Source organism: Cokeromyces recurvatus (genome assembly GCF_025118155.1).
Source record: "Cokeromyces recurvatus strain NRRL 2243 chromosome Unknown BX663scaffold_20, whole genome shotgun sequence".
NCBI classification, from domain to species: Eukaryota; Fungi; Mucoromycota; class Mucoromycetes; order Mucorales; family Mucoraceae; genus Cokeromyces; species Cokeromyces recurvatus.
In genome coordinates, this window is record NW_026251406.1 from 295948 (window position 1) to 308543 (window position 12596).

General features: G+C 29.4%; 6 protein-coding genes across 6 annotated transcripts; 2 read left to right on the forward strand and 4 right to left on the reverse strand.

The window, feature by feature from the left end:
• Positions 1 to 269: 269 nt before the first annotated feature.
• BX663DRAFT_476011 (kinase-like domain-containing protein) lies at positions 270 to 2402 on the reverse strand. The gene is made up of 5 exons (XM_051524259.1): positions 2283 to 2402; positions 1971 to 2226; positions 1221 to 1895; positions 807 to 1134; positions 270 to 724 (listed from the first exon to the last, which is right to left on the reverse strand). Exons 1-5 carry the CDS (start codon positions 2296 to 2298, stop codon positions 299 to 301), a joined length of 1701 nt encoding a protein of 566 aa, XP_051380971.1. The 5' UTR covers positions 2299 to 2402; the 3' UTR covers positions 270 to 298.
• A 273-nt stretch (positions 2403 to 2675) lies between these two features.
• Positions 2676 to 3318, reverse strand: BX663DRAFT_515931 (ubiquitin-related modifier 1). Its single transcript, XM_051528514.1, has 3 exons — positions 3191 to 3318; positions 2962 to 3123; positions 2676 to 2872 (listed from the first exon to the last, which is right to left on the reverse strand). The coding sequence occupies exons 1-3, from the start codon at positions 3220 to 3222 to the stop codon at positions 2755 to 2757; spliced, it is 312 nt and encodes a 103-aa protein (XP_051380972.1). The 5' UTR covers positions 3223 to 3318; the 3' UTR covers positions 2676 to 2754.
• A 116-nt stretch (positions 3319 to 3434) lies between these two features.
• BX663DRAFT_141392 (mitochondrial K+-H+ exchange-related-domain-containing protein) lies at positions 3435 to 4658 on the forward strand. The gene is made up of 2 exons (XM_051521574.1): positions 3435 to 3970; positions 4028 to 4658. Exons 1-2 carry the CDS (start codon positions 3713 to 3715, stop codon positions 4580 to 4582), a joined length of 813 nt encoding a protein of 270 aa, XP_051380973.1. The 5' UTR covers positions 3435 to 3712; the 3' UTR covers positions 4583 to 4658.
• A 104-nt stretch (positions 4659 to 4762) lies between these two features.
• Positions 4763 to 6474, forward strand: BX663DRAFT_515936 (WW domain binding protein 11-domain-containing protein). The gene is made up of 7 exons (XM_051528515.1): positions 4763 to 4846; positions 4927 to 4958; positions 5014 to 5107; positions 5210 to 5295; positions 5363 to 5379; positions 5446 to 6213; positions 6293 to 6474. Exons 1-6 carry the CDS (start codon positions 4804 to 4806, stop codon positions 6059 to 6061), a joined length of 888 nt encoding a protein of 295 aa, XP_051380974.1. The 5' UTR covers positions 4763 to 4803; the 3' UTR covers positions 6062 to 6213; positions 6293 to 6474.
• Positions 6475 to 6863: 389 nt separating this feature from the next.
• Positions 6864 to 8252, reverse strand: BX663DRAFT_553628 (putative phosphatase regulatory subunit-domain-containing protein; the record flags this gene model as incomplete). Its single annotated transcript, XM_051531462.1, has 1 exon — positions 6864 to 8252. One exon carries the CDS (start codon positions 8250 to 8252, stop codon positions 6864 to 6866), a length of 1389 nt encoding a protein of 462 aa, XP_051380975.1.
• Positions 8253 to 8489: 237 nt separating this feature from the next.
• Positions 8490 to 8917, reverse strand: BX663DRAFT_515938 (uncharacterized protein; the record flags this gene model as incomplete). Its single annotated transcript, XM_051528516.1, has 1 exon — positions 8490 to 8917. A coding segment is annotated over exon 1 (178 nt), but the record flags the coding sequence as incomplete, so codon positions are not given.
• Positions 8918 to 12596: the final 3679 nt, after the last annotated feature.

Here is a 12596-nt window from a genome sequence, read left to right on the forward strand (position 1 = left end):
ACATGCAAATATGTCAAAAAATGCTACTTGGTAAAAAAAAAAAAAAAAAAAAAAAAAAAAAAAAAAAAAAAAAAAAAAAAAAAAAAAAAAAAAAAAAAGAGTATAAATGCGTGCATATCAAATTCTTAATTATGACCGACTTTTTATGTAAAATGGAAAAAAAAAAAGAAGGAAAATTATGATATGTATTCATTTCTCTACTTTTTACTTTTAATAATTCTAAGTTATATACAGCGTTGTTAATTAAAAAAAAAAAAAAAAAAGAGAAAAAAAATATACAATTATACTAGCAAGTGTATCATTGCTGGTAATAGCACGCTGAATAATTGCTATTGGCATTAGTTGATACAGTTATAGGCTGCAGTTGTTGAATCCAACTTGAATGGTTTATAAAACTATGATTATCACTACTATAATTGTAACTATTATTCAAGGAAATACCCGCACCTTCATTTGGATCATAAGTAAATCCTTTAAATTGTTCTTGCATTGTCTTTGATATGTGTGAATCTTCTTCTGTTGTAACAGACTCTACAGGCTGTTCTGATGTAAATTCTTCATCAAAATTTGTTGTGTCGTAGGCACTTTTCACTGTAGGTTTAAAAGGGGGTTGTATTTCCTTTCGCATTAATTTTACCCAATCAATTGATCTAAAGAAGGAATGATTTCTGATCTCGTCTGTGCCTCGATTACCTAATCTTCGATTAGGATCTCTGGCCAAAAGCTATTATTATAAAATATATATATGTATTTAGTATACACCACTTCATGTAGCATATTCCTATATAGGTATATCTATGTATTACCTTTATTAAAAGATCTTGTGCTGATTCTGACATATCATCGGGGAATCTTAATGGCTCTTGTAATATTTTTCTATACATTTCATTTGTATTTTCATCATAAAAGGGCGGTAGACCTGTTAACATTTCATAAAGTAAAATACCCAATGTCCACCAATCGACTGTCTTTGTATAACCTTGACCTAAAAGTAATTCAGGTGCAAGATATTCAGGAGTACCACAAAATGTATTTGTTCGTTTAGAATCTGTCATATTTAACTTGCATAAGCCAAAATCACATAATGCTATATGCCCATTATAATCCAATAAAATATTTTCTGGTTTTAAATCACTATTATAAAAATGTATCAATTAAACTCTTTACATTCTTTCTCGCCTCTCTCTCTCTCTCTCTAACTTTCTTGTTCTTATCCTTACCGATAAATAACATTAAAATCATGTAAACACTCTAATGCACAAAGTAATTCAGCTGTGTAAAATCTCGCTTTTTCCTCATTAAATTTTCCTTGTTCCTGAAGATGTCGAAAAAGCTCACCCCCATTTATAAAGGCCAACACTAAATAAAGTTTATCAGGGCTTTGAAAAGCAAATTTTAGAGGGACAATAAAGGGATTCTTCACACGAGCTAAAACTGTCTTTTCTGCCATTGTATGGGTGACTTCAGATCTTGAGATAATACGAGATTTCTTTAAAACTTTCATTGCATAGATTCGATTTGTGTCCTTTTTTCGAACTGCATATACTTTACCAAAGCTACCTCTTCCGATGACTCGAAGAAGGTCAAAGGATTGAATATGGATATTGGAAGATGTTGGCTGTTGTTGTTGTTGTTGTTGTGGTAGTGGTGTTAGTGGTGGTGTTTGATGATGAGGATAATAATAATAGCAGGATTGAATCCACATCGCACCTGTACCACCAATAATAGAATAGACTTGATTCAAGATAACTTGTGGATTGTTAAAATTGGGTTGAAGGGTAATTCTTCCCAAGAAATAATCATTATGATGTGCTTTTTTTACCGCATCATGTTGTGATGGGTATGGTTGACGTAAATAAATGGAAATAAAGACATTTGAATAACAAGAGACATCACTACATAGAATCATATTTAGTTAATTAAATAAAATCTATATCTATTTATATATATATCTTATCAATTTCATTTACAAATTAGCTTTGTAATTATAGACAGGACAACTCGTATCACCACCTACTGCATCTATAAATACTTCGTTTTTATCAAATTCTAAAACTACATAGGGTAACCACCAGTAGACCTGCTTTTTATGATTATTTTCATTTATAGGAACTGTAGTTCTCGTCGGTACTACTGCTCCTTGTGGTAAAGTAATTCCTTTCGCTTCACATAAACGGATACACAAAATGCCTGCTCGAGGTTGCTCCTGCTGATGATTGTAATAAGCTATATCCTATGTATGAATAAAAGCATAAAAAAAAATACCCGTATGTAGAACTTACATCTAATGTTATACATTTTGTTAATGAAACAGTGAAAAAAATAAAGAAAAAGAAAAAGAAAAAGGAGGGGAGCTGTTATGTATCTTTGAAGAGGAAAAAAATAAAAAAATAAAAATAAATATGTATAAAAAAAAAAAAATCGGAGACAAAGGCTTTAATTAATGAAAATCATTATCAAAGACTTTCCCCCTCCCCTATTTTATTTTTTTTTGGATTATTTAAACACTAATAAAGTCAATATAACAAAATTCATGTTTTAAGACAAAGCAATTTATGTTAGCTTGTTTCCATACAAAAAAAAAAAAAAAAAAACTTGTATGGATGCTGATGCGCAAATCATCAAATATTTAAAAATTCAGTACAATTGAATATGCAACTTAATAATTTAAGCTATTGACTTTTTAAGTAAAAAATTGCTAATTGTTTCAGCAAAATATGTATTACAAATATAATATTTTATTTTTTTTCTATTTTATCCACCATGTAAAGTTGAAATAAAGACGATTTCATCCTTATTTTGTAATTCATATTCTAATTCATCACATAATTCCCAATCAACGTTATTAATTAATACTAAAATACCAGGTCGACTAATATAAAGAAAGAAAAAAAAAGTATATAAATATAATCAATATTAAATCCCCAAGTTTTTTTTTTTGTATCTTTTAAAATACTTTACACTGTATCTTTTTCAACAAATAAATCCTTCTTTTCAGTCATCATATTGTCACGAATGTAAAAAATCAAATCTTGAAGATTAGAGGGTTGTCCTGAACTATTGGTGGTTGGGAAATTGATGGTATGTTTATTGACATTTTGGAACAAAAGTTCCATACCTCCACTAAACAAAAACCCCGTTAAGGATTTTATATATATAACCCTACTATCTATTATATTGTTTAACTAACCTGAATTCAACGTTGATGGTCAATTCAGACATGATCTAAAGTAGTGAATTTTTTTAAAAAGGGAAGCTACGAATAAGGATTTTTTTTTTTCAATAAAGAAATTGTGACTACTTTTAAATTCATAGTACAACACCATACTTATTGGTTTTTGCTTTATTTTTATTTTTTTTACTAAATATCGGCGTTTTTTTTTTTTTTTTTTTGTTAAAGTCTATGCTCCTCTTTACCGCTCAGTTAGTACTGCAGAAAAAAAAAAAAAAAAAAACATCGTCTGAATTTGAAGAGTAAAAACTGTAAATGAACAATATACGAGTCCTGTACTATGTAATCAATAAGAAGAATTTAGTGTGAATTTATTATTGGACATGATAATAATAACAATCAAATTTTTGACTAAAAAATAGTGATTATGATTATTTTTATTAAACGTCATTTTATTACGTATTTTCATTTTGTTACCCTTTTTTTATTTTTATTTTATTTTTATTTTATTTCTTATTTTTATTTCTTATTTGTATACAAATGAGGCTTTACGTTATTCCAGTTTTAAAGAATCGTTGGGTCTATTATTGTCATTCCACTACTTCTTCAACATCACGATTAACACAAGCAGTGGATTGGGCGAGTCGTAAGTGGGAAGCACTCAATAATGCTGATCACGACAGTTGGAAAAAAAAGTTGTATGTACGTGGTACGAGTCTCATAAATCAACTAGAATATCAAGAGTGGTTCTTTAAAAGTATACCTTCTAAAGAAGATATTGAGAAACCATTAAATAAAGTAAGTAGAGTCTTTGTAATCATGTCAGTTTATTGAACCTCGTTTTGAATGATTCAGGTGTGCGTACAATATCCGTCATGTCTACTTGAGGAAATAAAAGTAAAGCAGGAATTGGAAGAGTTGGTGAAAACAAGGATACCTTATCATAAAAAGTATATGTGGTATTCAGCTTATTGGGTACCCATTGCTTGTACATTTGTTGTTGTGCCGCTTATTCCTAATATACCTCTAGCCTATAACCTATTTAGACTTTATAGTCATTATAAAGCATTAAAAGGTGCGGAACATTTGCAATCGCTCATAGATTATGGTAGTTTAGATTACACTGTGGATCCACGAATGGAGGCTATTTTAGGATCAACCTTAAAAACAGAATCGAATCTCGATTTTCCAATCGATGTTCAAAACGCTTTCAAGACATCACCTAATAAGCCCGACTTGATCACTTTAGAACAAGAGATTGATGGAGTTTTAAGTCCCAAGCAAATTAAAGAATTAGTGCAGGTGCTTGAAATGCCTGGGTTAGAAGTGGAACTAAGTAGAGCAAGAATGCAAATATTAAAGTCAATAGCAACAAAACGATTTGCTACTCAAAACAATAAAATAGAATAATTATATCCATCGCAATATTTATTTATCGAATTTAAATTGTATAGATTTATAAAAAGAAAAAGAAATAAAAAAAAAAAAAAAGTGTAAACTTTATAACACGCTAAACCAAAATTGTTTGGCTGAAACTTTTTTTTTCTGCCACTAATCTCTTTTTTATTTTTTTTTTTTATTTTATTCATTTTTTTTTTTTCCTTTTTTCTAAATTAGATTACTTTAACAAAATGGCTAAATCAAAAAGAGCAATGAATCCCGCTGATGCGCTGCGTAAAGTATTTTTCATAACTAAAAAGAGTTATTGACTAACCTATTTTTTTTCTTTTTTCTTTTTTTTTTTTTTTGTTCAGGTAAAAAACAGCGTAAGCGAGAATTAAAAAAAGTAAGATCAATTATTTATGATTGGATTATTTAATAATCCTTATTTATTTTATTAGAATAAAGAAGATCGTAAACGTGCACGTGAACTAGCTTTATCAAAGAAAGATTTAGGCAAAGTCAAACAAGAGATTGCAAGATTAGAACATCTATGTAAGTAATGGAAAAAAAAAATTTTTTTTATTATTATTGGAAACAATATAGAATGGAGGAAAAAGAAGAAGAAGAAAGAAAGTTACTAAATAAGATTGATAGCTAAACTAGGACAATTGGATAGAAATGGACAAACACGTTTAGAATCACTAAGAGCAGATGCAATTAAAATCGAAAAAGCCAAAAAGGTAATATTCAATTGTGAATTGATATACGTTGTATATTCATGCATAATTTTATTTTATTTTTTTTCAGGCTACAGAATTAACAGGGTAAAATCAAATTTTGAAATAATTAAAACTACAGTCCATTGATGAGTAGTATATATTATTGATTAGTGCACAAGCAGCCTTTATGGCCCGTATGCAAGAACAAGAAAAAAAACAAGAAGGAGAAGCAAGAAAGTTAGTTTATGATCCAAATCGTGGAGCATTTGTACCTGTCAAAAAGAAAGCTTCAACCAAAAAGACAGAAAAATCAGATGTAACATCAAGTTCTGAAACTGACTCAGATACAAGTGATAGCAGTGATGAGAGCAGTGATGAGAGCGATTCAGATCAAGAACATGAAGAAGAGGAAAAGGAAGAGAAGGAAGAGGAGGAGGAAGAGGAAGGAGAAGACGTACCTATGCCAACTCCTGTTGAAGCAAAAAAGGTACTGACAGAATCAGATGATGAATATGAAATACCTCTTCCTCCAGGACCACCCCCTCATAGACCTTTTGAAGATCAATTGACTCCGATTCAAACAGCTCAACAACAACAACAACGAGCGCCACCCCCGCCTCCACCAGGACCTCCACCATTTCCTATGGCAAGAATTCCACCGCCACCACCGCCACTTATGTATTATCCTTACCCACAACAAAGACCACAACACCCACCACCTCCACCACCTATTCCATATCATTTTAGACCCACAGTTCCCGCATGTAAGTTTAAGCAAAGTTACTAAATTTTATTTATTTCTTATTTTATTTTTTTTTAGATCAAAGACCACCACCACCACCACCTGTAACTTATTCAGCTCCAGTACATTATAGTGAAACAAGTCAAGCCAAGTTACCACCAGCACCTGTTATTTCAGCAGAACCCAAACTACGTGATCTACAAAAAGAGTTACTTGGCTTTGTACCTACTGCATTACGTCGTAAACAAGCACAGGCCAAGAAAATAGCCTCATTACCTAAAGAAGCAAGACCTAATATTAATGCTGCACCTTCTGTAGAGGACGAAGAAATAAAATAAAGTTGTCTTTCCTTCCCGAAAAAAATAGAGTTTAGGGGATGGAATATATAAAAATATAAAAGAAAAAAGAAGAGTGAAATGATGAGGTGATTTTTTTAAAAAAAAAAAAAAAAAAAAAAACGTTAATTTTAATATTATGGGCAAATAATGCCGATAAATACCGATGATGAAAAAAAAAAAGAAATCTTAAAACAGTCTCCATATCAAGATTTCCTTTTTGTTATTTATAGTCTAAGTGGGAAAAAAAAAGAAGAGAGAGAAAGAGGGAACACAAGATATGAATGGAGATTATCATCGACATTCATTTGATAACAATGATAACTTTTTTATTATTATTATTGTGAAATGAACCTTTGTATTACCAACAATCAAAATAGAAAGTACTTGTGATAGGAATTACATAAATGGATTAGTTAAAAAGAAGCGTATTGTATTACTGACTAACCAGTAGTTTTTGTGGGGGAGGGGTATGTTTATGTCAAAAAAAAAGAGAAAGTGAAAGAAGAAAGTTAGCTTAAAACAACTCTTGGTGTTGGAGAAGACGGACAACGAGGAGGACTGGAATGATAAGAATAAACAGATGTTCGATTAGGACCACCACTATAGAAACAATAATTAGAAATTAAGGCATGAAATTGATGACTAGTTGGTGAAGTCATGACGTCTGGATGACTTGTTGTATTTTCTTTTTTTTGATTCATAAAATAAGTGGTAGGACCAGCAGCGGTAGTTATAGAAGAAGACGATGATGATGAAGAAGTAGAAGAAGGGGAGGAGGTCGGTAAAAGTGTTCCAATCCATAATGGACTTGTATCTGCTGGAGTAGTTGGTGAAAGAGGTGATGATGGCCAATTTGGTGAACCATTTGTATTTATAATGGATTGTTGCCTTTGTTCTGGATGAAATAAAATAGTCTTTGATGCATCATCTTTAAGTGATAAAGGCTTTAATTGATTTTCAAGTAAATCAACTTGTTTATCTTGGACCATCATAGGCTGTGCTTCTTCTTCTTCATCATCAATTTCAAACGTATTTTCATCATCATCATCATCGTCGTCGTCGTCTGAGGAAGAAAAAGTAAACTCATTTGAAGGTAATTGAAGTTGAACATCAGGTACGATATCAATTTCATAATTTTTATGATCATTATTATCCCAGAAATCACGACCTGCCACTGCATAATGTACAGCTAGATATAATGTCTTGTGGGTATGATGCTGTGGTGCATATAATTCAATCGTGAAACAAAAACGATCCCAGGTATCAGCACTATGAGCAATTGGTTCTTGATAATTAGCTTCCACTTCTTGAAATGTAGCCCAATCATCTAGAGTATAACGTATGAGAACATGTTTCTCAAACGCCAAGTTAGCAACTTGAACAGTGCCCATTAAAGTTACAGTTGACTTTTGAGATGGCTTATCAAGTTGAATGGATTCCATACGAACTGCATTACCGATTCTACCATTATTTGTACCACTACGGCCACCACCATTTGAAGACCAATTAGGAAGTCGAAGTCGATAAGTATAATGTTTAGGACAGATAGGATCTGAACGACATGCTTTAGGCATTTGTGATTTTAGGAATAAGCGAACACTTTCAAGAGATGCATTATCACAGAAACGAACTGATTTTTTTGGTTTATGATGTCTAGTTGATGATGATGATGATAAAACGATACGATTACTTGATGAATTACTATTTATACTTGCATTAGATGATGTACGATGAAGACCATTATTTCCAGTACATAAAGTAGGTGATGCTGAACGTAAAAGAGGAGGTCGTTTATTTAATGCCACTCTTCTTTGTTGAATTGATGCTATAGTAGTATTATTATTATTATCTGCTGAACGATGAAAAGATAATTTATTTAAAGTAGCAGTAGTAAACATGATTACTTGAAAGGAAAGAAAGATAAAAAAAGAGAAAAAGAAATGCATATTTTTATATTTATAACCCTGTGGAACGTCTTTTTTTTTTTTTTTTTTTTTTTTTTTTTTTTTTTTTTTTGACAAAAATTGAAACATATAAGCAGGGAGATGGGAACAATTTTCTATATAAAATAAAGTTTAGTATTACCAAAAAATACAAGCCGTTATTTTTTCTTCCTTGTTGACGGGAATAGATCGGTATGAATATAATATAAACTATATATTTAAATCGTCTTCTACATCATAGTGAAAAGCAAGAGATTTTCATTATATATTATTACTCTTTTTATTTTATTATTCTGTATCTTATCATAGATATAAATATTATTACACCAGCATTCTCTATAAGGAAAAAATAATTGGACTTTGCGTTTATTAGTGGAAACGATTAGAAAGGATTTTTCTATAAGCTTGTTCATTACAAGAAGGATACTTAAACTATTACAAATACAAATACTTTATTTCACACGTGGCTTATGGACTAACATTATTATAAATTGAACTTGTTTGTATCAATATTAACAAGTCTTTCAAATTATCATGTCCTATTTTATCTCATTTATTCCACAGGGAAAAGAAGTTTAGCCGCCTTCTTTTCTCCTTTCCAATTCTTCCCCCCAAAAAAAGAGATAAAAGACGAAAATGCAATCTTACTCCACAAAAAAAAAAAAAAAAAAAAAAGAAAAGAAAATCTCTCCTGATTTCCTTTCAATCATTATTGGTTTCAGAAAATAGATGTGTATATAATTTATGCATTTGAACCAGTAGATTAGGAAAAATGCCTTTTTTTGATATTATAAAACATGAATTATTATAATTATTATTAAAATACTTGTTTTCTTCTTCTCCTTTTTTATATTCTTTGTTATATCGAAATCAAACTCTTCTTCTTCTTTTTCCTGTATTATTAATAATTATCATGACTATTAATTGCACTGAATAAGTACAGTTTTCATTTTTTTTTTTTTTTTAGTTTCAGTTTATATTATCACAATAAGCTTCTATCCCTATTATAATTAATTTAAAATTAGGATTTACAAACGGCGGTTAATAATGAATAAATACCATCTTTTACTCTCTTTCTCTGTTTTTTTTTCTTTTTTGATATCCTCATGAAAGATGACACCTGTGTAAATATAAATGAAAAAGGTACAATATATTATAAACATCTACATAGAAATAATTGAACGTCATTTTTTCTTTTTTATCGAAATTAAACAAGGTTCATTCAGGAAGATAGAATTCAAGCATACTCAGATTTTTTATTTTATTTTAAGAATAAAAAAAAAAAGCATAATATAATATGAATAATAAAATAAAATCAAAGTCTATAATATTTAAGATAAATGCTATTCCTTTTTTTCTCTGTATTTAAGATTATGTTAATATCAAGTAGAGTTAAAATTTAATGTGTGATTATTAATTATAGAAAATATTACTATTACCTAATATATGCTGTTCTCCTTTTATACAACATATGTCATTTCTATACTTTTTAAAATATAAGAAAGAAATTACACTTCATCATCATTAAAAGCTTATTTTATTAATATCTGTTTCGTAATATTCGAAAAAAAATATTCTTTTTTCTCTTATTGTTTATCAGTCATTTATGAATGAATGAAAGAAAGAAAGAAAGAAAAAAGGCATTATCTTGCTTAGTCTAACTCTATTGTTCATGATTCAATATTATAAAAGACTTCATTTTCTTTGCTTCTACCTTTCCCTCCCCCTCCCTCGAGATTATAAAAGACAAGACATGAATAATAAAGTTCCTGATATGCATTTATAATAAATTAGCATAGTCTAAAATATTGTTTATGTATAATTATGAAGCTTTGTTACTATTGGTTTTTAAAAAAGATAAAAAAAAAAGAGAAAAAAAAAAGACATGCTTAGATAATAGAACGTATTCTTACTTATCGACTAATAAATATACTTTTTTTTTATAGAATCAATTGGTAGTTTTCATATCAATGTAGTTATAAATTAAGACTTTATTTCTATATGTCATGTTATTTACTTGCATATTTGTATAAAATGATTTCCATTTATATCTGCGTAACATATTAAAAAAACATGCATAATAATTATACTATCAATGGAAATTCTAATTGTTACAAGCTTTATCAATAAAAGTTACTTTTTGTGTAACGAGTCTTTGTATTTAGCCATCTCAGGTAATAACAGGAAGGAGCAAGTATAAACACACAAATAAAAATAATAATCTGTGACCAATACAGAAGAAATTAAACTTTTATATATAGTAGTATCATCATTACACTACTCATATTATAGCGATTATTTCCCAAGACTCCAGCAGTAGTATTTTTAATTCATAAGCATCAGATATGTATATATATATATATAAAACATGACTTTGAATTTGACAGCCTTTTTTTTTAAAAAAAAAATTAGATTGAATAAGGTTGGACCAATTCTTTGTTAAATAATGTTGATATCTCAGCATTTACCACGCTTGGAAATGTATAACGAGATGTCGATGTTTTAAGTGTAGCGATGTGGACCATAATTTGGGGGAAATGGATTATTTCGAGATGATCTAGATAGATAAACTAATTTAAAAGGAAGTCAGGTCAGTTTTAAAATGATGAATTTTTTATTTTTTTTAGTGTATTAGAGTCACTGTTCACATTATGTGTTTCATGTATACAAACTGAATTATTGGAAACATTATAGTGTATATTACATGCTTTTGTCCATTCATTATATATAAATATTTATTCTTGTTCGTTGTGAAACTAAACTTGTAATAGGGTTCTGGCTATTGGGTTTTATTAATGATATATTGTATATGAGTTGTAGTTGGTATATATGTACTGCGTTATATTCATTTATATAGCTAAACATCTTATATATAATGAAGCTTTTACAATAATTACGAGAGAAATGAATTGTAAATCTTTGTCACTTGTAACTTTCTAAGATTCAATCCTGAACAGCTATTAGACACTAAGATCATCAGGAAGCTTTGATATATATTAACTGGAGAGAACTCAAGACATCCGTTCTTGCTCTTCAGACTCTTCTTTATCTTCAAAATAAGGAGAGTTGTCATGTATTGATCATGATACTTTGATGTTATATTTTAACAAATAAGACGGTGCTTGATCTCTACGGTTGAATATAGCTTGAGATACTATTTGAGATCAGCATCTCTAACAGAAATAATAGTTTTTTTTTATTATTATTATTCACAGCAGTTGCAAGAAATTTGCGATCAAATAGCTTCCAATCATATGTCACCCTATACATTATTCTGAATAATATATACATATACTTCCCTCTCATATACACTTTCCACTATTCAGTTATTTTTGATGGTCCATTTCTTAATTGTCATCATACACCTGTAGTTTTACATCATAATAGCATAGATATCTACCAGTTTGTTACTACATTACTAGTTCAAATTCCTTCTACATGTCTATATCATTCTGTTATCGACTTACAACCTATATCTCGCAAAATGATTAACTATTATACTTATCAAAGATTCAATGTCCTAAAAGGGGAAAAAAACATTATTATTAGGAAATCATCATCTCTTTTAAAGTCAACGAGTATCATTCCCAAAACTCTTTGTCAGGTCTCTATCTACTTTATACGTCTTCCTCATCATTCCCCCCTCCATCCAATCCTTTAAAAATTCTTTATGTCTTTCATTCCCGGTCTACAAATAATAAAGTATTAGGTGTACACAATACTCAATGCTGGATTCGTATATTGCTCCAAATATCTTTTCCAGGGCCACAAAGTTACTTTTCAGTCTATTGCTTCTTGCCCCCCCCAAAAAAAAGAAAAAAAAGTTTAACTTATATTTAACAAAATAAAAATAAGTAGACTATAATTATTTATAATTAGCCTCATTTATTAATAAATCTATATTATACTTTCTTCCTGTTCTTTATTTGAAGTATTTAAGGTGGTTGGGGATTTCTCACAAAAAAAAAAAAAAAAAAAAAAAAAAACATTCTGTATAATTTCCTAATGCCGGAATCTAAACTACAGTCATGAACTAAACACGACTACATAAGATCATCTTCCTTGTGACCAACAAATATTATATGATTTGGGCTTTTAAATACCATCTTCTCTTGTATTCTTAATGTAGTATTTCGTTGGGGGAGGGTTTTTTGATGTAACTCTAATCTGTGAGACAACTAAATAAAAAAAATAAAATAAAAATAAAGTTGACTCTTAGGTAAGATTATGTAGTTGTTAACTAGGTTATCTTGTACAGGAGAAGTTTATCAAAAAATTGTTTTACTTCATATTACTGAA